The sequence below is a fragment of the Poecilia reticulata genome, linkage group LG9 (assembly GCF_000633615.1).
Source record: "Poecilia reticulata strain Guanapo linkage group LG9, Guppy_female_1.0+MT, whole genome shotgun sequence".
NCBI classification, from domain to species: domain Eukaryota; kingdom Metazoa; phylum Chordata; class Actinopteri; order Cyprinodontiformes; family Poeciliidae; genus Poecilia; species Poecilia reticulata.
In genome coordinates, this window is record NC_024339.1 from 26,952,489 (window position 1) to 26,975,026 (window position 22,538).

Consider the following 22,538-nt stretch of genomic DNA (forward strand, 5'->3'; position numbering starts at 1 on the left):
CCCCCGCCTCCAGTTTTTACCCAAGGCTCTCACATCCCCTGCTGCATAATGGCCCGGCAGAGTTCTGTGGTACCTGAACAGATTTCTATTCTGCTTCAGATTCTCTCATTATTATGACATTTAGCCATTTGGGAGCTGACCTCCAGCCTTTCTGTAAATATGTAAATTAAATCTGAGATGTGCAGCAAAGTGAACAAAGATATTGGATATTCAGTGTCTTGGAAAAGTCTTCACTCCCATTTGAAATTGAGCACAATTGGTCCATTACTAGCACAGAAATTACTATATTTTACGGAAATTTCATGTGATAAACCAATACAAGGTTATAATTAGATATAACCTTGAAGATTTGCTTTTGTTTTTTAAACAAGTGTCATTCTGAGAAGTGTGGCATGCATTTAAATTCTGGCACTTTTACTCTAATATCCCTAAATAAAATCAGTCACCTAATTAGTAATGAGGGCATCAATATATGTTTATATGCAGTTAATTCATGTGTAGTATATGTGCTTATATGTACAGCTGTGAGGGAACGAAAGGAATTTATTCTGATTTGGTAGAACGGTGTCAGATGACAAAACTTGACAAAAAGAAAGTGCTGTGAATAACTTCATATATTTATCATTGATACTGATTATTTGAAAATAGAGTAAAGGACAATTGGTAACTTACCAAAACATCGCTGTCCATCAAAACTGACAAGACAGTCAAGGGAACCACAAGTCTGGTATTTTTGGAAAAGTGTGAATAAAAAAGCCATTCAGTTTATATTTTGTCACAAATCCTGTAGAGTAGAATACCATGTGTGGAGTAAAAATAACACTACACATCTGCATGAAAATACCTTCCCCACTCTGAAGCCTGGTAGTGGTAGCATAGTGCTGTGGGGACGCTTCAGTAAGGACAGAGAAGCTGGTCAGACAGTTGATAGGATGGAATATATATTGGGTGATCCTGGAAGAAAATAAAAGGTTTAACAATAGCGCTGATATTCACCTATGAATGAAAGCTCCTACAATGGTTTTGATAAAAGTATATTTATATGTCAGAATGGCCCAGTCAAAGTCAAAACCTAAACCAGTGTTTTTGCAAAGGATTAATTCATGGGGACTGAATCCAAAAGCACTTACAATATTTTATTTGAGGCAAAAAATACTATCATTTTCTTCCCACTTGTTTGTGGTTGTAATCGGACAAAATAAGTTTTAGGGATATGAATACTTTTGCAAGGCACTAAGTATTTAGGTGCTAGAGTTAATCCTAAATATTAGATTTAAATAGCTCCAGTGTAGGTTAATTTTACATAATCGTCAAGGTGAAAATCTTAATGAGTAACTTAATGATCCCGAGGAGTAAGACAGCTAAACAAGCTCCACATTTTAAGGGAAATTGTGTCCCTTCCAGGACGGAGCGTTTTGATATACATTTAGTTTGCTCTAGCCCTGAGAAATTATTTCAGATGGCAGAGTATGCATCTGTTTTTCCCTGGAGTCTTTCACACATATCTGTGTGTAATTAATGTGAATTTTGACAGATGGAGGGAAAAAAAATGTCCGCATAAGAGAGAAGGGTACATGCCACAATGTGTGAAGTGCAAGCTTGATGGGAGCTTCTTGTATTATATTCGCTGTCCATGCCAGCTGGACTAGCAACTAGAGAAATGTTACAGGTAGAAATTCAAGCTTTAAATATATGCGGAAATCACAGAAATTCAATGGCCACCATAAATAGGTTGGTGGGTTTTTTTTCCTCTCGTTACTGTTGGAAATTAATGTGAAACGCTTTTAGTATTGTACTAAATTTAGCTTCATAAAAATCTAAACATATCCTATATCATGTATCTGCATGCAGGGTAATTTTCATGAAACATCCAAGAAAGTGCAATTTTGCTCAATAGTAATTGTGACTGGAGGTCATTTTTTAAATTAAAAGCTTAATTTGCCTTTTAGGCTGTATGTGCGTGTGCTGTTGTTTGAAACCGTGCTATTTCTGAAAGCATCGGGGTCTGACTTAGATATTAGTATAACTACATTATCACACTTTTTTTTTTCCTGCCTGGTAGCAAACATGTAAAAATGAGGATTACAACTCTGGAGAAGGCAACAGGTCATGGTTGGTAAGCTGCCCGGGGGGGTCACTGATATAGAGTCACTTTTGACAGGCTGTGGAGGAGGCTCTATTGTTACTGGTGTGTCTGGATGTTACCTGCAGGCACTATCGCTGAGACTACAGTATTATCCTATTATTAGGCTTAGTTGTTTACGCATATTACTGCTTGTCAGGTAGGCAGAGAATCCTTCTGAAAATGAGCATCTGGAGAAAAAAATACATGACTACTTCTTTATCTCATTCAAGTACATCGGCTTAGGATAATTTTCTGAGGCCTGTAAGAATGTCTTCATAGGACAAAACAAACATAAATTTAAGATTTCTGTTTACAGGGAAGCACTTGATCCTTTGAAAATGTTTTACCACACCGCCAACAGTGTTATTTGGCAGTCGGCATTAGAACGCAAGAAAAGCTGCACCTGTTTTTTTATGTGTTCGTGCTGATATCATTATGGTCTTTGCTTCAATTGAAAGTGCATATACTGTAAGAGGGACACTGTGTCGCTGTTTGTAGAGGAAGTGAACAAAATAAAAAAAGCCCATCATATGGTCTGGCAGATTTTGGGCACCAGACCAGGGATGACAAATGTGCTCTTGCAATAATTCAATCTGCTCTCATAATTCTCTAACTTTTAGGGACAGACAGAATGAAGATTTTTTTTTTTTTTTTTTTCCGGCAATTAAGCCGCCAAATCATCGTCCAATAACTGTGATCAAGTGTTAGTTAAGATGCTTTTTCTCTCCATTGACAGATTGAGGGGTATAAAGATACTTGGTGAGTGGCAGAAAGTTACTGTGAATATGTTAACGAGACGATTCTGGAGTCGCGTCCAAAACGTTGTCATTTTGTTTATGTCACAGGGAGGATATTAAGTTTAAGTAGTGACAGAAGGGACGGCACTTGTTTGAGAAAAGAATAAGAAGATCAGCTACAGTTGATGTTCTCACATATTTCTCACTTTTAAAATTGTTTTTTCATGTTAAGCCAATATTTTAGGCTTGACAGTTAAACTTAATAATGAAAGAAAAGTCCTAAATCTTACTTTGGGAGGTTGTTGGAGAGATGCACTAATCTTGCTTTTCCTACCTGATAACGATTCTGAGAATTTTCTCTGAGGCCAATAAACACCTAATGGAGGGAATACATTTCTGCAGGTTTCTTGACAGAGGTGGCAGTTTTGAAGCGAACAGAAAATTTAGCATTTACAGGATTTTTCACATTTGTACATCAAAACATGCATCTCTAACCTTTCATTACAAAACTCACAAAAGTAAATCAAAGTGCCTTCTGTTAGTTAATGCTTTCATAGACTAAAGATAGTGGAATTTCTTCATTTTGATGCATTATTATGAATCAGTACCTCTGCTTTCATTCATTCATTCATTCATTCATTGATGAATCTCAAACTTATTAAATAAAGTTAATGACACAAGAAGAAACTCAACAACCGAATCACAAAACTGAATCAAAAAATAACAGTATTAGATGGAGAACAAGAAGGTCATACAGTAATAAAAAAAGTAAACATTATGAACAGCACACCCCAGGCAACTATTAGAACCGGTTTTGGAGCCAATGAAAACATGCCTGCCTGTGTTTAAAAAGTAATAATGTGTAAATGTTTGTATGTTTACATGTAGAAAACGATGTACGTCCTGGTGATGGTTGATCCTGATGCTCCCAGACGCTCCCAGCACCCTGCTTACTGGAGACACTGGTTGCTTGTGAACATAGAGGTACAGTAAGTCTCCCAGAACTTCTGCTCCTTTACCTCTTTGGTTTTGCCGATGGTGATACAGGCGGCGCTTTTTATTGGATTAGAAAGTCATACAGTATCATTGAAATTTACAAAGTTGTGTTTGGTTGCTTGCTAAATTTTTTTTTTTTTCAAAGTGTGCATTTTCATAATCTCATGGTCTCATTTGGCACATCTCATGTTTACATCTGCATCAGGGCCGATCGTAAAGCCGAAAAATTATGAATGGTTTTTTAAGCCGAACTTGGTTACAAAAAAACGGTGCCAAGTTTGAAAATGTTAATTTTTCATATCATGTATCTTGTGCAATAAATGCCTGTGACAAAAGTGTGGGAGTAAGTCTTTCTAAATGGCTGTGAAAGTTTGCAAGGCCCTGTCAGCAGCAATTTCCCTCTGCTGCGCAGTGCCTGGGACGTGTCAATGCGAGCGTGTGAGACTGAGATTGGGGAGAGCAGCATGCGAGGCGCACACTTTTCCTCCCATAGTGCTCCAGTCCCTCAGCTCCCCCTTCAGTGGAGAGATCTTGGCAGAGTGTCCTCCCTTCATCTGTTCCCCCAGGCAGAGCAGCTCCCCCAATGATCCACACTTCTCCATATTTTACACCCCCGAAATGGGCACGGCTCCGATCCCCTTATTTCTCTTCATATTTCACTCCTTTTTATCCATTCGCTTGTGTGTTTTCGCATTCTTGCATTCTAACGCCAAATGCATGTTGAGTTGTTGATTGCCTCAAATATTTTGAGGTTTGCAGACATTTTTTATAATCCCTTGGGAACTGGGAGATCAACCCAGTAGATTAGAAACTAGGGGTCTGAAAAGCAAGATCACAAAGCTGCTTCAGAGATGTATCGCTGCTCCCTTTAATTATTTTTTTTTAAAGACTTGGTTTTTAAACTGAGTGAGAGCCGCATCGATTCAAAGATCCAAAAGTGTTGAATTTGCGAAGAGCTCACAACAGGTTTAAATTTAGCGTTTTTTGATTTGTTCTGCATAAAATTGCTCTTAGGAAATCATTTTTGCAGCCGTGCTGGAAAGCGCATTAAAGATCGAGTGGTGTTTTTTTTTTTCTCTCTAACTTATCTATATTAACAATAAAATCCCAGGTAGGTGATGAAGTATGTCACAAAAATGTAAAATTTTCAAAAAACACTGGAGGAAAATAAGATGCTATTTCTGCTTTTTTTGAATATGAAATGATAATATCACAGGTGGCACTATTAAATACTATGGTGCATGAGTGTGTGTATTTACTTAAAAAAACACATAACCCTCTTTCCTCACTGTCTGGTACATTAAATCAGATTAACCGTATTAGGGCAGTTAGTATTATCAAACTAATTAAAAATTTAATAAATGTAAGAATAATAAAGATTGTTTTTGTTTTTTTTACCATATTTTCTGCACTATAAGGCGGACCGGATTATAAGGCACATCTTCAATGAATGGCCTATTTTAAAACTTTTTACAAATATAAGGCGCACCGCATTATAAGGCACATAGAACAGACGCTACAGTAGAGGCTGGAGTTACGTTATGCATCCACTAGATGGAGCTGCACTAAAGTGAATGTCAACAAAACAGTCTGACTCCGGTCGGCAAGGAGAGCCTTCCGCGACTGGGCCGGGGCGTGGCTGGACGATGGTCACCCTTCTCCTCAATATTGGTCCATATATAAGGCGCACCAGATTATAAGGCGCACTGTCGGCTTTTGAGGAAATTGAAGGTTTTTAGGTGCGCTTTATAGTGCGGAAAATACGGTACTTTAATTAAATTTAAAACTTATTTTTTCTAACGTAGCTGGTAGAATTGCCTTTGACTTGGATCACATATTTTGATCATCCTTCTACAAACTATCTGAAGTTTAATGATTTTCCTTCACCTTCTGACAAAACTGGAGTCTCTGAGCTAGGTCTCAGGCCGTCCTGCTCACACACCCTGTCAGCTCCACTAATAAATAGTTGGTAGTAACTCAGAATCCTGATGCCACATTGCAATTGGCTTGGTTGATTGCTTTGAGAAACTGTTTATTTGGAAATATCATTTGTGCTAAAGTTAAGTGTTTGTCTCAAGGTTGAGATCCGAGTCCATTATTACACCTAGATCTCTTGGTTTGGAGTTACCTGGTGACTATTATGTCATCTTCATAATTATGATAACTATTATTATTAATTGTTCTGACCTGAGCTACCTGGAACATGTCGATATTACTTAAGAGGGGCTCAAGTTGTAACCTTTCAGTACCTGGAATGGGATTTTTGTCTGGTCCGATGAAAAGAAGAAGCCCGAGTTCTTTAGAAAAGACTCAAATGAGTAAAGCACTTTACCTGCAAATTCAACCCAGCTCTCCAGTTGCTTCAAAAATGTGCCATGGTCAATAGTGTCAAATGCTTCTCTGATTCAACAGAACCAACATTGTGGTTCTTTATTTATGTGGAGGCCTGTCTCCATACTGTGGTGAGCACATTTATTTAGGTGTTGAAACACACCTTTTTGCCATTATTTTGCTGATGAATTTAAGGTTTGAGATTGGCTTGTAATTCTGTAAAATAAATCTTAGTAGTTAGCTATTTCCTCATGTGATTTCATCAGAGGCTGAGGTAGAAAAACCTTTTTGATATAGAAATGTGGACTTGAATAAAGCATGTTTCATACCTGCATAAAGGTTGTTATTTTTAAAAGGTACTTTCAGTCTGACAAACAAACCTCATTCATTAAATTTAAACTTGTATCTGAAGTTGGTTTGGTCCATGTTATGTAAACAACATAGTAGTTACTTCATTATTTACCTCATTTTAAGGACAGACTGGTATACTGCTAAAAGAAGAAACAATCATTTCCGCTTCATGAAATTTCACCTTTAATTTTTATTCTCAAGCCTGTGAAGAAAGCTCGGTATATTCACAAGCTGTGAATACACAAATATCTTTCAAGCCTTCAGATAGACGACATTCTCTCAAGCAATTCAATTTCCTGTCACTTGTGTGGGTGTTGACCTGCTCTGCCCATGTTGGATTGGCCAATGTGATGAGATGTTTTTCTGATTGTGACTGGTGGTTGGTCAGAAGGGTTAATGAGCCTTTTGAGTGAAGGCAGCTGTAGTGGGAGGTGTTTAATTGACCAGGGTGGCCAGGTGACACGACACAACCTCCATGTTGTTTCAAGTGTCAATCTGAATACGCCGGATTTTCTTCAAGCTCAAGTCTTTTGAATTTGTGAATGAACACATACTTCAGCAAACTAATGAGTGCTGATTAAAGAATAATTAGTTCCTTCTTCTAAAGTGTAAAGAGTGCTGCTCAATAATATTCTTGGCATGTTTGTTGATTTTAACTCTGAGGTCATGGTTTCAAATGTCAAACGGATCTGTGTTTACTTTTTCCACAAGTCAAATAATATGAGCTGCAGCAGCCATATTCTCTTCATATATATTCATGGGTCCAGGGTCATACAACCTTGCCCTGGTTTGCAGATGTATCCATAATTACTGTGTATTCTTTGGAGTTGTAAAGATAAAGATTTACATAATTCAGCCGAAAGCGAGGTGAGGTCAGCCTGGACCGAGCAGCGAGCCGCAGCACATTTAAGCCAATCCCTCAGTTAAAGTCTCATTAGAGAAGAAAAAGAAGCAACAAGGACACGCTGAAGTACCTCGTGCGTTGCTGCTTCGCTCACTTCTGCTTCGAGTACAAACACAACACATGGCTCTTCACTTAACAAAGCATGTGTTGAGGATCTCCTTGCTTTATGTCAGCCATGCCAGAACTCTCTGGAGAGCACAACTTGTAATATTTGAATATTTGTTGCCAGGTTCTGTGCTGCTTATGTACAACATTATAGAGAATGTAGACATAAACATTGCTTCCTGACATGAGATGATTTAATGGGCAACTTTTAACCAAATAAGACCCTTTGAAAGGGCTGTTTTCTGTACAATATTCTTATTCAGCTATTAGATTTTTTTTTAAATTATGTCTTACAGAAGTTATAAAAATCTTTCCTGTCAGCTTTTATATTGGTCTGACAAAATAAGCAGGTCCATTGACATTGTAAGATGTCTTAATTTTAAGTCCTATAAACTTATTGCATTTAAAGATGTACAAACAATATATTTAAACCTTGGGGGATTTATGGGTAAAAGGTGGTGATCAACAAAACATTTAGCAATAATAAATCACATTATGCAAGCTACTTATTTCAATGGGAGGAATTTGTTTTAGAGCAATTCTAAACATTATTAAAGGTTTAATATAGAGCTATAATTATTCATAATTTTGGACAGTACAAGTCTAGTAAGTATTTTTTTTTTTACCAACATGCCTCTTTGGACTGGATGTTATGTTAATGGCCCAACCAGAGTCCTGAGTTGAATCTGACAGAAACTGTGGAGACAGCTACAGATTGGGGTGATGGCAAAGAGGTCTTCCAACTTTCAGGACTTAATTATTTTCCTGGTAAATTTACTGAACAGTAAAACACTGCGAGTGTGAGATGCTTGCAACATACAGCTAGTCTGAAAACAATGCTCTGCTCACCGAAACAAAAACAAAACAAAAAAATCTGATATTTCTCACACATAAAAGAAAAAATAAGATGTAAATGTTAAACCTACACCTTGCTTTTTGCCATTTCTGCAACTGTCTTCATCACTTGTTGCCTTGTCTCAGCTGCTTGTTGTATTTCACAAATACCAACATCAGCACATCTTTACAGGCATGCAGAATAACAATGCAGAAGTTACAAACAATAAACAATCATAATTTTATGTTTATATCAACTGTCAAGTCTTTTATCACATCTTTAGTTTGGTCTGCCAAGAACAATTTATTCCACCAATTAAGTGCAAACTGTGTGGCTGGATGTCTTGTCTTCTCTCACCAGCTGTCCACTTGCTTTTAGAATAACATTATTAGATGATGGATATGCATTTTCAATGCAGCTGCCTGTTATGATTGACCCTCTGAGCTACAAAAACAGTCATTTAGAATATTCTTCAACACGCACCCGCGTTTTCACATGAATTATGGACAATTACCAAAATAAGCGTACAACAGATTGTTGTCTCGCTCTCCGAGTCAAATTCCAGATTGTGAGCCTCTCCCTCTTTCTCTCTGCTCTCCTGGAGTCTAAATCAATACAGATGTTCCGGTGAGGACTTGCAGTAATAATTACTGCAACAAGCAAGTCATTTGGATCCGAATGGAGTCAGTTTATATAAACATAACACTAGGAGATACTTTTTTCTCCTTAATGCAGTAGTAAAATTATCTTCCGTGCTCTTAAGAATAAAAAAAGAAGTTCATTGCTGTTACATAGTATCAGGTTTTACTTATGTGTAACCTAAGACGTCCCTTGCTTAAAGGTGTGTCTCTGCAAAATGAATCTTTCTTAGAATGTTTTCTTTGTGAACACAAAGTTGAAGGTCAAAGGTTTTGCTTTTTGTTTATACAATTCAGAATCTCCTAATCAGTTCTAGATAAGGTCACTTTAAGTTCTGTTTACGCAGCATATTGTGTGATCTTTTGGTCCCCCAATACAATCATATGATTATTGAAAGCCAGATGGACATCTGATTATTATAGTGCACGGGGGGATATGCATGCTTTAACATCCTCCTCTATTGTTGCAGCTCCCAAAAGAGGAAGGAGCCTGTGTTCTTCTGCAGCTCAAGCAAACACTAACAGTGGAGTATTGTGACGGTATTAGACCAGCTGGCTTTGTGTTTGTGAATTCTGCGGCCTGCAGAGATCATCTGCTCCACACCTCAACATGTCCTTTAACTGCTAACTATTAGACGTGTAACCTCTTTACAGCTTTTAATTTGGTGCTAAACTCATGAAATGATAACACTTTGGTTGTTTTGTCTCTTATTTTTAATATACACTGTTTGGTGATGAGGACAAAAGCTCTCATCCATCCCAAAAAAACCCCAACAACAATAAAACTACACGTTTTTAGTGTGATTAGTAATTCCAATGTGTCAGATTTTGCTTAGCACCAGAGCTCTAGAATTGAATTCATTTTATTTATATAATGATTTATTTTATTTATAAAATAAAATAAATAATTTATTTTATTTATTGTGTTTTTAAAAATAAATAGGTAAAATGTGGTCATCACACACCTTTGAGCATGGCATGTTCTTACATGTTGAAGACTACCACAAGTGACACTTTAAGATTTTTTTTTTTTTAAAGTCCACGTAACACATCATTACCATCTTAGGAGGATAAAATGATTAGATTACATTTCGAATGTTTGCAGAAGCCCTGGAGTTTGTTTTTGCGAAACAGCCCATACATATTCTTGCATTGTTCTTTTTTTCTGTAACCGTACCTACTGTGCATGTAATGATTTAAGTGTTAATTTTTCTGACAGACAGCTGCCCCCATATGGAAGCCAAAAACAGTCTCCCAGAGGCCAGTCGAACCATCGCTAGCTGCACTGCTAGAACAAAGAAGCAATAGTATTATTCATAATTAAACTCTTATTGTGTGCTCTGCTGAATATTTCCATTCTTCTGCCTCTCTCCTGCTCACTCTCGTTCCCCCTCTAAATACTTTGCACCTCGCGGTGGGAACATCTGTCTGGCGTCAGAGTGGAGCCTGGCTGTGCAGATTGGAGCAGGTAGAGGAGCACATTGTAGCCCGGCTAATGATGAGAGTGTCTGCCCTCTCTCTTGGAGGAGACGCAAGCTGCTGCTTCACGCTCGCTCACTCCACTCATACGCCCAGGGAAACAGATTTCCAAACATATGCAGTATGTTTTTAATCCAGTTGAGCACTTCAATCCCCAGCAAACACAAATAACCTTACGGGACATCCATATCTTATGACAAGGGGGTGGGCGCAAAGCAAGTGAACAATTTTCCTTTTTAATGTGATTTTTTCTTTTTTTTTCTCCATCCCAAAGTTGCCAAACATGCTCTTAACCCAGGTTAACAGTTTGGTTGTTTATGGTTTCAGAAACTTTTACGCAGAACTGCGTCCTTGCTTCAAATCATGTGATGCAACTTTATTAAATCTAAACTCCACTGACTGCACCTGTTGCCGTCCTTTGTTTAAATGTAAAGCTAGAGAATGAACGCGTTTTACGAACAGATTGTTGTAATTAGCATACATGCAAATTAAATCTGTTAATCTGATTAGTGAAATGTTTTTTTTATGTGCAGTACTTTGCAAAAGTATTCATACCCCTTGACCTTTAACTTTTGTCGTATTTCAACACCAAACTTTCCCAAAGTGTTTTTGTTGGATGTTATGTTATAAACCAACAAAACATCTTTATAAATTGAAAAGGAAACGGTAACACACGGTTTTCCTTTCTTTTTACAAATAAGAATTGTGGCATACATCTATAGTCATCCCCTTCACTTTAATACCCATAAATTAATCCAGTAAATCTGATTATCCACACAGGATAGTAAATAGTGTTGATCTGTACGTTTGTGTGTGCGATTAAATCTCAGCTCTGTAAAAGCATCAAAGTTTCATTACAAAACATTAGTGACCAAATAGCATCATGAAGACCAAGGACTACACCAGACAAGTTAGGGATAAACCTGTGGAGAGGTTTAAATCAATGTTAGATTGTAAAATGTTATCCTAAGTACTAGATATCTGATGTTTAATTCATCATTTGAAAAATAGAAAGAATGATGGTACGACTGCAAACTTACCAAGATATGGCCATTTACCAAAAATGATAGACTTACCAAGGAGAGTGTTAAAAATGGATGAAGGAGCTTTGATCAGTATGCCCTACCTCGCTCCAGATGTAAATCCAACTAACAATCATTAAATGAATTAACAGTTCATTAACAAATTTATTATGGCTAAAAATATATATATATCAATCAATCAGAAAACTATTACACTTACAAGTATAAAAGTTTGTTCTACAAAGTCTTGACTATGGGGGCTGACTATAAATGCATGCAATGTTTTGAAAATATTTTTTAAACCTTTGAAAACCATAAATTAACTTGTTCCCACTTCATAGCTATGATTTCATTAGGTTTGTCTCATAAATCCCGTGAAAAATACTCTGAAATCTGTGAATGTGACATGGTAAAATGTGAACTCTGCACTTAAGGCACTGAGTTTGCAGCCCAAATGTCAAAATGTTAGCTTTCAAAGTGTAAAACTTTGATGTTAAGGTCTATATCAAATTGGCTGTCACAAAATTTAAAAGCAAGTACTGCTTTTTTTTTTTTTTTTTTTAACAATCAGAACCCTCCCTTGTTACAAGTCAACAATGGTCCTTAACACTAAAGCGCAGCTGGAGGTGCTTAACATTTGGAGCATGTGCTCATCCTGTCAACTGCAGCCAGATAAATGTCGGAGGTGGTGCTACATGGAGTTCAGCTTTGGGAAGTCATTCTTCACTAAACCTCATCAGATTTACCTCACAGCTGTTCATGTGCTTATGCTTGTTAGCTCCGGCCTTTTTTTTTAGTTGTACACATTGGTCTATGTTTGAATGTACTTGCATTTAAGCTTTTTTTTTTTTTTTTTTTTTCGTTTTTTTTTTTAGATGACAGCTCAGGGCTTTCTGGCACTTCTTCTTACTTTCCGACATCAGGGCCCTTACCCTGACCCCCCATCAACTCCGTGGACAAACCTCTTCTAATATTATCGCGCTATCGCCACTTATTAACAAACAGGTTCTTCTTCAGTGTGGGCTGCTGCTCTCACTGTTCTCTGCCACCTAAAGGGAGAATTACATAAGAATCCTCCGCTCAGTTGTCAGCTCCATCCCCCGTCCATATACTACAAACGCAAGCACATACACACACATTTACACGCACACACACACTGCGCTGTACAGTAGCTGATAACCTCCCAAGCCTTTTGCTATCTCGGTAAAAACTGACCTCCCTGCTTTGGCTGCTGTGGTGAGATGATTGAAGAGGTTTCACTGCACCGAGAACATGAGCTGCTGTGGTTTACAATTAAAATAGGGAATGCTGATCAGGGTTCTGGCAAAGAAACAATCACACATAAATTACAGTTTTTACATAAAGCCTGATGGTGTGCTTGAGGAACCTATATTCCTGTTGATGCTCCTGTTTGATTTAAGACTTTTTTTTCTAAGGAAAAGCATAGTTATTGCATTTAAAGATTTGGTTTACTGTTCGTCATTTATTTCTAGCTCGGATATACAGAATAACGATCACATTCCAAGAAAACAAGGACAACCTGGAAAGCCCTCTCTGATCCAGTCTGTCACACTAAAGCCTAGTGGGGGGGGGGGTGGGAGCAAGTTGGACCTTATCCATGTAAAGAGCAGTTTAAAAAACCGCTTGCTCTGTACACATAAAGGCACTTCTTTTAATATGTGCCCCCTTTCTTCACACCCACGGCCATTGTGTATAAAATCCTGTTTTTCCTGAAAAGATTTCTAGTCGCAGCCGCAGACAATGTTCCCCCACACAAGCTGTCGTCTTTGTCATACCCCCCTCCCCTCCACTTCAGTCAGGAAAACAGGATCTTTGGCAGTCGGCCCCGTGTGCAAATTTTTTTGTGTGTTTGGAGGGTACAGGTGGAGGGGGCAGTGGGCTGGAAGGGGAAAGGAGGGGGATGTTGATGGAGTTAGCCTACCTGTTCCTCCTGTAAAGTGGTCAACTTTGAGTGATGTGCTGGAAGGTGTGGGCACAGGAACTGGAATGGGGTAGAAAGGGGCGGGTAAATGAACAAATGTCAGGGTTGGTGGGGGGCTGCCGGGGCTGCGGCTTTGGAATACGCTTCCTCTTCGGGGTGTCTCCTGATACGGTGCGGCGAAGGGGATTGAGTCATGCTGATAAAAACAACTCACTAACAATTATGCTCACCTAAAATAGCCCTTACTTAAGTATACAGCAAATCTTGCCAGTTAATTGTACACAAAACAAAGAGTTGACAAAAGACCTCCTGAAGCCAACATATTTTTCCTGTATTTTGGCATGCTAATTAAGTGTGACAGCCATGAATGCAAAGTTGGCAGATATTATGGTGGCCTGTCTAACTTCGTGTGCAGATTATGACTGGATTCTAAAACTATTACTAAAGTAGAGCAAGTGCAAAAATGCAGCTGAGGCTGAGTTGCGTGTTTTAGAAAGTGCCTAAACAGCTCAGATTGTGTATAATGAAATAAAAAACACTCTCACTTTGGGAACAATTGCTGCATTTATCTGCTAATGTAATTTGGTTCTGTGTGCATTGCTGTAAGAGTACCAAGGTTTTTGATATGGATACAAATCAAACAACAATGCTTGGCTTAGTGTTAGTATTATTAAATAATGTGCCCATTTCTTTGAATGCTACAAGTGTGTAACAAGAACTCACACTGAACAATAGATGTTGCAATTCTTTGCACATTACAATCCGTATCTGCAAGGGATTTGGTGATAAAGTTCCTATTATTCCTTGGAACAGTTTGAAATGACAAAGAAAAAAAAAATCCCCTTTCACCATAAAGAAACCATCTCATCCACGTTAGGCTTTCATAATTTAAGTAAGATCGGAACATTTCGTCTAAATAATTCTCCGGATTTGTTCAACTTGTGCTTATTGATATGCTCTTGGACTAACAACCAAAAAAAAAAGGACCTCTGATCCTTGCTATTGACCATCATCATAGCCGAGAGGTTTGTTGCAATGTTGTATTTTTATGCTACACTTGGTGAGAAACCTGTTTACATTCCAGGGTGCCGTATAGTTCACTTCTCTCCGCGGCTCAGTCAGATTCCAAAGCGCTGTATAGATTTCTTTCAGCTGATGAAATTAAAAAGACAGTAGTTTGTGTGTGTGGTGTGCCTTCCAGCAACGTGATTTGCCTGCGAGTTCACGATACGGGTTGAGAGGGGAGTTCCTTTGGGGGGGATTAAATAGCTCCCTCTCTTCGTTCCCTCCTCCCCTGCCCTCCATACTTGCAGAACACAAACAGCTTGCAGGGCTGTGCAGTACTTGTACAACATGTTTTGCCACAGCGCTGCTCACAGGTAACAATAAGCTGAGGTCAGAGGTTAAGAGGGATTGTGGAGCGCGGATTGTTGTGTGTTCCTGTGGCGAGCATGGTGCACACACAGGCACGGGAACCAGCGCCCAACCGTGTAGCTGGGAGAAAGTAAGGGTGAGACGCAGGGAGCCGAGTTGTCTTTAAGGGGTTATCATCCAGAACAAGACCAACTCTGGTTACATGAAGATATGTTTTTGGTCTGTGCACTGTAATGCCAGAGCAGTCTGAGTTTGACTTCTTTTCCCTGCAAGAATAGAGGGTTACGTCAATGTCCTTGAAGAACTGCACGGATTACCGCTAATATTCCTGGTCAGTAATTTAATCAGCCCTCTTAAAAATGTGAAGATTGTTTAAAAAAAATACTTGAATTTATTAGCTTTTTACTCCTACTGAACACACATCTCTTTTATCATATCAACACTTTTTTATGCACAAGCTAAACATCAGCTGTGGTGTTTCTGATCTGCTGGTTTCGGGTACATAAAATTAAGGTCAAACTATCTTTTTTGTTGTTGTTGCTAATACCAATATTTATAAATCTCAGGAGCCAAAATTCAACCAAAAATTAATTTTATTTTACAAGGAGGATCAAATCTGTTGAGACATTTCAGGTGACATGTATTATGTTCCTAGATCTTCTCTGCCTCACACCCACAGAGATTATTTTCCAAATACAGCAGAATACATCAGAGCTTCTTGTTGCTAGACCTGCCGCCTGGCAGGACTCGTTTCTCCCTGAGCCACAGCCAATTAAAGGTTTGCTATTACAGTACCTAGCAGAAATTTTTATATCTCTTAGACTTTTTCACATTTACACAAAATACTCAAATGTGTTTTATTGGGGTGTTATGTAATGGACCGACAGAAACTAGCGCGTAATTATGAAGTCACAGGTAAAGGGATTTTAAAATGACGAAATGGTCAAAATACTTACTTGACTAATGATTGTGCACACAGTGTAACTCCCATTAGACGTTACTCAATATGTGTGTAATGTAATCTCAGTATAAACCCAGCTGTTCTGTGAAGGCCTCTGAGGTTTGTTGAACAAACAGCTTTATGAAGACTTATTCCCAAATCAGATAGGTCATGAATAATATTATAGAAAACTTAAGAGAGGATCACGATATAAAAAAAAAATCTAATCTGTACATTCACTGAACAAAATGTCCCTGTTGGGGCAAGAATGTATTTACTCTATCCACTACATATCGTGGAGTATTTTTCTGAGGTCTTTTGAATCTGCCGTTAAAAATAGAAATAGTATGGCACAGCTGCAAACCTGGAGGAAAAGGGAAGCTGGTCACTGCTGACGGGAAGATGGATGGAGCTAAATACAGAGAGATCCTGAGAGCAAACCTGTTAGATGCTGCAAAAGACCGGAAACTGGGATGGAGTTTCTCCTTCCAGCTAGAAGACACTAAACATGCTGCCACGGCTACAGTGGATCACAGCATATTCTTATATTAGTGGCACTGTCAAAGTCTCAAAATCTAAATGAAATGGAAAATCTGGAGCATAACTTTAAAAAAACAGCTGCATGAATGTGGTAAAAAGAATTGAAATTTTTATAGAATTTATAAATATAACAAATATTTTGCAGCATCATTAATGTAACTATAAAATACTAATTTAAAGGGATTTTACTGCAAGTTTTGGTAACACTTTATTTGAAGGGGGGTGAATAAGACTGTCATGACACTGTCATAAACATGACATAACACCTCTCATGAACATGAATCAGCCTTCATGAATATTTATGACTGTTGTCATAAAGCGTCATTCGGTAAATTATGACACTTTTAATACAAAGTTGACATTATCCAAAATGTCTTTGTTATGACAACTTGACATTAACCACAAAATCATTACTGTTTAAACTGTACCTTTAATATAAAGTTACCTAATTTTTAAAGTGCAATCAGTAATACTTTTATAACAAATTTATATCAGTAATGATTTCTTGGTTAATGTCAAGTTGTCATAACAAATACATTTTGAATAATGTCAACTTTGTATTAAAAGTGTCATCATTTACCGAATGACACTTTATGACAACAGTCATAAATATTCATGAAGGCTTATTTATGTTCATGACAGGTGTTATGTCATGTTTATGACAGTGTCATGACAGTCTTATTCACCCCCCCTTCAAATAAAGTGTTACCCAGGTTTCTTTGCTCTATTAAACAATTTATTCTACAAATATTTAGTCTTTGGCGTAGACAGAAAGTCAGTGAAAGGTTGCTAAGATCAAGGTTATGTACTCACACTTTTTTTGTTCCAGAGAAAATATGTACTGCTCTGTTCAGAACAGTGAGGAAGTGAAAAAATGCATCAATTGCATACCTGAACAGCTTATTTAACATAAAAGACACCTGTATTTTTTAAAATTAATTTCTTGTTTTCCTGGTGTAGCATTGATGCACAGAGGTCATAAAAATAATCAACTATTACATATTAAAACTGCATTAGCTGAATGATTATCTCATATGTGGATGCATTCATAAAATGATTAAATGTTTGTTCCCTAGAAATTTGGAGGAGTTAATAAAAGACACTGTTGTAAACAGTCGGCTTCATGAAAGTTTCTGAGCCCAGATTTTTGCTTCTGTCGTTTTGCACAATGCATATATGGGTGGTCAAGTCCCTGACACCTTGACTGAACGCACCACAGCCATGTTTCGCTTAGCTCAGTTTGTAAATGTGGAAACTGCTGACGGAGTCGCATGTTATTCACTCCAGCTGATAGTACTTAATGCATTTTGTGACCTGTTAAAATGAAATCCAGACCAATGGCGCATAAATTGGGACGCTAAAATATGTAGATTTTAAAGTAACGCTTTTTAAAGCATCCAACATTCCTGCAAATGTATTCAGAACAAAAGCATACGTTTCATAACACAAATCAAGTTACTGTGCATTGCTGCACAGTATATGTTCCCTAAAAGTAGGAATTAATAATGAAGATGCTTTTTGGCCTGAAATTGCTATTCAAACAATTATGTACTTAGTTTCTTCCAACAAATGCATTCCACGTTATTGTTTTGCCTCATAGCAAAGCACCTAAAAGACTAAAACCTTTCATTCCAGCAAAGGCCGCTATTGGTCACCGTCAATAAAAGCATAAAAGCATTTATTTCCCACGTTTGTCAAATTAACAGCATACTCCATCTCCCATAGGACTTGTAAGGTTCATTAACCTTTCTGTGAAGTGGGACAGGTTTCCAGCAGTTACTATAACCTTTGTCTCCCTGCTGCCTCAATTATAATAGAAGAATTAAACATCCAACGATTCAAAACAGTAATTCTACCTCTTAAATCCCTTTGTACCTGCTCTCAGTTGTTAATGACTAAAGACACTGAATGAACTATAGAGTTATCAGCAGATGTAACTGGACTGGAGCAAATCGAATAGCTACACTTAACAGCAGGGTTGGTGCCTGTATGTGTGCAGTTTTTGTTTAAAAGACCAAACTGAGTATTCTGTTATTTTTAGAAAATGTTGCTTTTGTTTTGGATGATTAACATACGTCTACATCATACTGCCAAAAGTATTCTCTCAATTGTCTCCACACACGTGTAACTGCATCTCAGTTGAGTGATATCCCAATCTTAATCCAAAGGGTTGTGTGCGATATTGGTATGCAGATTTAGCAGATTGGACTCTTTTGGAGAAGATATCCACATTGTTTAGGAGTGCATTTAAGGACATTTTTTAGAAGCCCATTTGTGTGGCCAGACACTGATGCTGGAAGAGAAGGGTTGACTTAGTGTTAGTTTGCATTAGAGCTATTTTGCTTTGTGTAATGGTGTGCAGTCATGTTGGAATAGAAAAGAGTTAGGAGCATGAAGTAGACTTAATTAAAACAAAATCTCAAGCACTTAACATCCCACTAAGCACTTTTCAAATCATCATCACAATAAAGAAAGAGTATTTCACTACTGCAAACCTTGTCAAGACATAGGTAACCACCTGAACTTACAAGGCGAGCAAACAGAGCATCAAGCAGGCAAAGAGGTCCATAGTAAACTACTTGCATGATTCTGTTGACAGAAATGTAAGTTGTGTATTCCACAAATCTGGCCTTATTGAAAAGTGGCCAGAAGAACACAACTTAAACTTTGCCACAAGTCATGCAAGGCACACAGCAAACATGTGGAAGAAAGTGCTATGGTCAGACGAAGTCAAAACTGAACTTGCCTGCAGTAGCGGCACCATCATATTGAACCATTTGGCCATGTTCAAAACGCCGTGTAAGGAGGAAAACCAATACTGATACTTATTATAAGCAAACAGCCCTTTGAGTCACATATGGTAGTGGCAGCATTATGTTGTGGGGCCTAGGCCCCCCAAAAAGCTCAATAAAAAGACCAAATCCATATAAAGTTGAAAATCTTTGACACTTGAGAAATATTTTCACATGGGATGGAGCTTAAGCTATTTTGCAAAAAGAATGGGAAAAGAATCATTGCACAGATTTATGAAGTTGGCAAGGAGTTACTGCAAAATACTTGCAGCTATAGTAGCAGGAGAAAGTGGTTCTACACATGTACGCTACACTTTGTAGATTTTCCTTTAAAAAAAAAGTAAAAACCCATGTATCATCCTATTAGGTGCCACTTTGTGTTTTTTTTTTTTTTTTCTACATTAAATCTTGAACACAGCCATTGAAGCCTGTGGTTGTAACATGACAAAATGTGACAAAGTTATAAAAAAGGTTTGACTACTTTTCTGAGCCACTGTATTAAACAAATATACAGCGGTTTTAGTTAGTTCCAAAAGTCAGGATCTTTCACAAAAGGATTCGACAACACCACCATCCTTTCAAAGTCAAGGGAACAGACTCACCTTGAAACACTTAAGTGCTCAATTACACGCCTGTTGATTTCCTTTAATTTCTTAATAATTAGATTAATTGAGTAGGCAAAGAGTTCGTTCTCTTGTCCACCTACTCCTTCCACGTCCTCCTCTCCCTCTCTCCTCCCTCTACGTCATGCGCACACCCACAAGATATTGATGCTCATTTACTTTGTGTCAGTGTTCACACCTCATATTATTTTAATTCTGTCACGACAGTTTAATAAGCTTAAACTTCCTCTCCTGCCCCCTCACTTCTCTGCCATCCCTGTATGTGTTAATCAAAATCTAGCATGTGTTTGTACACACCATCTTATTTTCAATCTCTGTGGATTTCTCGTCTTGCAGGCAGAAACCTCTGTAGCCATGGTAAAGATGTGTGTGTTGCAACGACGACATACTCAGGCAGGGATTTTCCACTGCCACCCCCGTTAGTGGGAAGCCCTATTTGGGGACATGTCAGCGCCTTGTTTGCTTGTTGTGCTGATGAAGCTGGGGGTGGGGCGAGTGGGCAGCCTTGTTCAGGTTCCAGGATTCCCTTCAAATGAGTCAGCCAGCCCCCACTCAAACAGACTGTTACCTTGGGAACTCAGGCTTGGGCTTCCCTCAACAGTACTAAAGTACAGACTCATCAGCACACATACCCCCTTACACACACATGCACACACACTAAAAGGACCAGCACCGAAGTTAGATAAAAAATTAGCTTAGTAGGTTGCTCTCACTTTGGTCATTTCTCTGCCCCGTTGGGTCCAATCTGCTCTCTGAGAATGAGATTGCCAAACCAGCTCAAAGTCTTTGTTAAGGTGTGTTGCATGTATGTAAATTAGTCTGAATATATGGTTGAGATAATGAACCTGGTAGCTACTTTCTTAAGTGAGTGATTCCATTGATGGTGTCCCTTCCTGCTAATTAGCACAACCAAAGGATTGTGGGTTTGGTGTGTCAAGTGATTTCAGTGATGACTGGAGAGTTAATAACTGGACTGTTTATGTTTCCAACTTGGGTTCATTACCAAAGCCAAATGAGTTTCTGTTGTGAGCCCATTAGTCCAGCAGGCTATTGTTAAGTGGGTTAATTTGTTGATCCATTGAAGCAAATCAAGGGTGACTTCCCCCACCGATTTTCTCTCCCTCCTGTTCAGACCATTTTACCACGCCCCGCTGATCTCCCACGGAGTTCGCTATCCTACTCAGATGGGTAGATCCTTTTGAGCCTTTTCAGGGGTTTAAAAATGGATGAAGCTTATGAGAAAAATCTAGGAGCGATGTACTTTCAAAATGAATTCAGAGACATAGAATGCAGATATATCAATAATCAGCAAATCTAAGTAATAATTAGGATGCGCAAAGGCTTGACCTCAACCTGATGGAACACTTTTAAAGCAACCTGTGCCTTTAGTACTAGTGTCTGCCATCACACGTACTTGCTACACATTTCCCATAAACACACCCATAAACTTGTAAAAAGCATTCCCAGAGTCCAAACTTTTACCTTATTTTTATTCTCATTTTTACACAAACGTGTACCTGAATAGGCTCCATAAAGATTGAGCAAACTGACTAAGATTAAGAAATTGTCTAGTGCTCTCTGCTGACATATTGCTCAACTTCAGGAAGTTGTCAGCTATGCATTAATGCCATGTCTAGATAACATACGGTGCCTATAAAAAGCATTTGCCTCCTTGGATGTTTTACCTTTTTATTGCTTTTAAAAATCAATCATGATCAACAAAATTTGGCTTTTTTGACAAAAGAATTTACCCCCCAAAAAACTGTAATGTCAGAGTGAAAACTGATTTATACAGAATGACAATTAAATATAAAATGTTTCACATAAAATATGTGATTTTCACATTTTGAAAAATCAACTAAAAGCACCTGGCTGATCTAAAGGCCTGTGAAGGAGGACTAGGCTGAAGTAAATTAGGAAGGTATGGAGAAGCAAAACTACTTAGGCATTCATAGGATAACATTGGGATTTTGAAATTCATTATGCGATTCAAAAGGAACCAATGAAGGGACAACGGGATTGGGAAGATGTGCTCATGTCAAGACAGGCAGCTTTGACAGTTCTGCCATCGTCTTTCCATTTTCAGACGTGCAATAGAAGAGACCTCTGTGTGATGTTCAAAGCTTGGAATATTGTGTTAGAAATCAGGCCTGCTTCAGATTTCTACACAACTTTCTCCCTTACTTGCCTGCTGTGTTTCTTGGTCTTCATGATGCTGTTTGTGACTAATGTTCTCTAATGCCTCTTTCCGCTGGCTCTACTTTGGCTGCACCGCTCCACCCAGCCTTGCTCCGCTCTTCTTGGAAGTTGTGTTTCCACGAACCCTGTAACGCATGCAGCTGGGGGGGACACCTCGTAGAGGTGGAGGCTTTGAGCCACACCTCCACACATCTTACATTATGTGTTGCGCTTCATAACTGTGCAACATGAGTCGTCATTTTTTGAGACAACAGAAGAAGAGAGAGCTGTGCATGTTGCTTTTTTTGCCTAGTTGGGATTATTCTGAGATTTCAAATGCTGCGGATGCTGTGGATGTGGTGGGAAGAAGAACAGTATTTATTAATTTAGAAGATGGCGGTAGTTATTTACCATCTAGTACCTAAACAGCCCTACTCATGTTTACCAGCCAGATGCCGAAAAAAGCAGTAGTGGAAACACATGCAAAGCAGCCCGAATAAAGTGGAGCCCAGCAGAGTACTTTACAAATTTGATGGATGGATGGATGGATGGATGGATGGATGGATGGATGGATGGATGGATGGATGGATGGATGGATGGATGGATGGATGGATGGATGGATGGAT

The 22,538-nt window shown here is 38.3% G+C and overlaps 1 protein-coding gene across 1 annotated transcript in view; it reads left to right on the top strand.

Moving 5' to 3' along the window:
* pebp4 (phosphatidylethanolamine binding protein 4) overlaps window positions 1–22,538 on the top strand; it is a 63,691-nt gene that overhangs the window by 21,069 nt on the left and 20,084 nt on the right. Inside the window, 1 exon segment of the mRNA XM_008419007.2 lies at window positions 3,751–3,846. Coding sequence (XP_008417229.1) covers window positions 3,751–3,846 — 96 coding nt within the window.